This window comes from Nicotiana attenuata, unplaced genomic scaffold (genome assembly GCF_001879085.1).
Source record: "Nicotiana attenuata strain UT unplaced genomic scaffold, NIATTr2, whole genome shotgun sequence".
In the NCBI taxonomy this organism is placed as follows: domain Eukaryota; kingdom Viridiplantae; phylum Streptophyta; class Magnoliopsida; order Solanales; family Solanaceae; genus Nicotiana; species Nicotiana attenuata.
Genome location: NW_017673971.1, coordinates 105031 through 107967, shown reverse-complemented (window position 1 = coordinate 107967; position 2937 = coordinate 105031). Strand labels below are relative to the sequence as shown.

General features: G+C 32.9%; 1 protein-coding gene across 1 annotated transcript; it reads left to right on the top strand.

Moving 5' to 3' along the window:
• Window positions 1–1704: 1704 nt before the first annotated feature.
• On the top strand, window positions 1705–2119 carry LOC109217735. Its single transcript, XM_019382004.1, has one exon. The coding sequence runs from the start codon at window positions 1733–1735 to the stop codon at window positions 2117–2119; it is 387 nt and encodes a 128-aa protein (XP_019237549.1). The 5' UTR covers window positions 1705–1732.
• Window positions 2120–2937: the final 818 nt, after the last annotated feature.

The following is a 2937-nucleotide window of genomic DNA, read 5'->3' as shown; positions in this document are numbered from 1 at the left end:
AAAATCACTGTAACAGTGATTTTGCTCTCTCCGCCTCCTCCACCCGCTAAGCTCCGTCTCCTCCATTCTTTCTCCCCGTTTCTTCCAAATACCTGTAAGCATCTCTCCTTTTCTCTGTCTCTTTATCTAATTATGTTTTTTGTTATTACAAAAATTTAAAGACTCCTTTATGTTTATTTCTTCTAAATCTTTTGTGGAATCATAGTTTTAGGTTATTTGTGTTTTTCATGATGTTCAGTTACTGATTTGGGCATTCTTTGGCTATGTGAATATGAGTTTCTTAACCCTTGATTTTTTATGCATATTTGGGGATGGAAATTTTTAATTTACAAAAGAAAAGACTGAAAATTTTTGTATACAATTTGGGAAACTTTAGTTTTCAAAAGATGCATAATTTATGGTTATGCATCATCAATTCTGAGTTCAGGTGTTGGGATCTTGTTAGTGATATTTGATATTGATATGCAATTTGGAAGGTACCATATGACACTATTTTGATGAATTTTCGAATGAGATTGCAAAGGCGCAAAAGCTTTTCGGCTGTTCTGCATTTTCTTTGCAAAAGCCTACACCTTACTGCACAATTTTGCTAATAAATTAATTTGTGGGCAGCAAGGAATTCCAACACTAATTGCTTTATGTCTAGTGCCTAAATGCTATTATCTATATTTTTAAATATATTTATCTTTTGGTTCAGAAAATGAAAATTCCTGAGCATCGAAAATGGATGGAAAATAGACTTCTTCCCGGTCGAGCGGGGTATACGGATGAATTTATAAGTGGCATGGATGAGTTTATTAATTTTGCTTGTAGTCAACCTAAGTACTTGTCCGAGGGAGTCATAAGGTGCCCTTGTAAGCGTTGTAAAAATATGAAGCACCTGATCGTTGGGGTGTGTTTTAGTGTTGGACTAAAGGGGTGGGTCAGGTGGTAAGGCTGATCATTGGGACCAATCTATACATATTAGTAACAAAAAGTGAAGTAGGCTCTCATCAAAGAGAATACCTTCATTTTCTAACTACATTTTCTTCAGATTTCATCTTCTACCTTTCTTTGGACCTTTAATCAGAGGGTACCCGTTAAGATAGTCAGAGTCTCACAGATCAGTGTACACTTTAAGTTCTCATCAATACAATATTAGTTTCCAATACTCAAAAAAAAAAAAATTTGATACAACACCATACCCACCAAATGAACTGACTTACAATATGGGTAGTATTTGTTTTCTTTTTGTTTTTGATTTAGTCTAAACATCTCAATTAGTTTAGAAATTTCTTGTAATGAGTAATAATAGGCATCTTTATTGTTCAATATTGGTCACGCTCCTTGTCTGCTATTATTTCTATTTCATTGTTGCAATATTCAGTTATTTGATCACCATTCATATTAGATGTAAAAGTTCTTCTTTGAATGAGATTGTGGATTTGTTACAACCTTCATAAAGTCACATTCTTTGCCAAGATTCAGCTTCTGTTCTTGACTCCTTATATTTGAGCAGTTGGTTCACCATTTTTGGGCTTGTGTTATATATTTTTTCTCTTGAGAACAATAGTTAATTCTTGTCCTTATTAATTTTTTCTCTTGAGAACGATGTTCTATTGGCACTATATAATATCTCAAATAACTTATTTTGGTGCAAAATAATTTTGAAAAAAAGAAAAAAGAACTGTCAGCTTCTCAAAGTGCATCAACTGAGGTAGGAGACACTAATTCAGCAAGCCAATTAAGTGAAATGGATATTTGGGTGCAATCTGTTGGTGGAAAGAAAAAAGGAAGGGTTGCAGGACTTGGTTCTTTGGGTCGATCTGTTAAAGTATTTAAGCATTCAACATCTACTTTACAAGGAGAAATTGATGAGATAATTAAATCTCAGGTGCATGCTTCCAATGCACACTTATATGCTCAGTTGCAAGAAGAGCGGCGCAACAATAAAAAGATGAGGAAAGAATTAGACTTATTGAAGAAGTATGTGAATTTCAATGCATCATCTTCAGATGAGTTATCATCTCAAGAAGACAATCAAGGATCTGAGAACGAAAGTGACGATGACTCTGATAATGTGAATGAAAGTGGTTCTCACCCTGGTAACGCGAATGAAAGTGACTATAATCATGATTGAGATGTTCATTAGACTATTAAGTTTCATATTTGAGATATTTTGGTTTTTGTTTAAGGATTATATGATATTACATTAACGTTATGAGTTATGTTTTCCTTTTGTTATAATTATATTAGATGTGTGTTGAATGATTATGATTGTGATAATATAGTTGAATTGTAAGAATATAAGCTAGAATAAATTAAAAACATCTTGAAAATGCATAGATTACTTGCAAATTTTAATGGGAAAATATTTTCGAACGCGTCAATTTTATATGGTAATTTTTTTATAAAAAACAATTACATAGGGATTTTCTTACCAATATTACATATGAATTTTCCTACGAAAATATCACTTATGGATTTTCTTGGGGATTTCAAATATTTCTTTTGTTTCATTGGAAATCTTACATGGTGATTTACCTACGAATTATTATTTGGGAACTTTGCTGGGGTTATACATGCAACATTTTCATGTGAATTTTCTTGCGAAAATGTGTTCCTGCGGATTTTACTTAAGGATTTTCATGGGGAATTACATGCGGATTTCTTCCTACAAAAATTCCCAAGAAAAATCCCTTGTTTACGAATTTTTACCAAAATATTATTGCGAATTTTTTGAGATGTTTCGCTGATAAATCCGCAAGTAAGTTACATGGCGATACAAAATCCCCAGGTAATTTACCTGGGGATATTTTAATTCCCAGGTAATAATTACCTACGGAGGTTTTTCCAACGGATTTATTTTGGTAGGAAATTCCGCAGAAAATCAAAGTACCTGCGGATTTTCGTATCTTATCCCTTGGAAAATCCCCATGTAATCAGCAATTTTCTTGT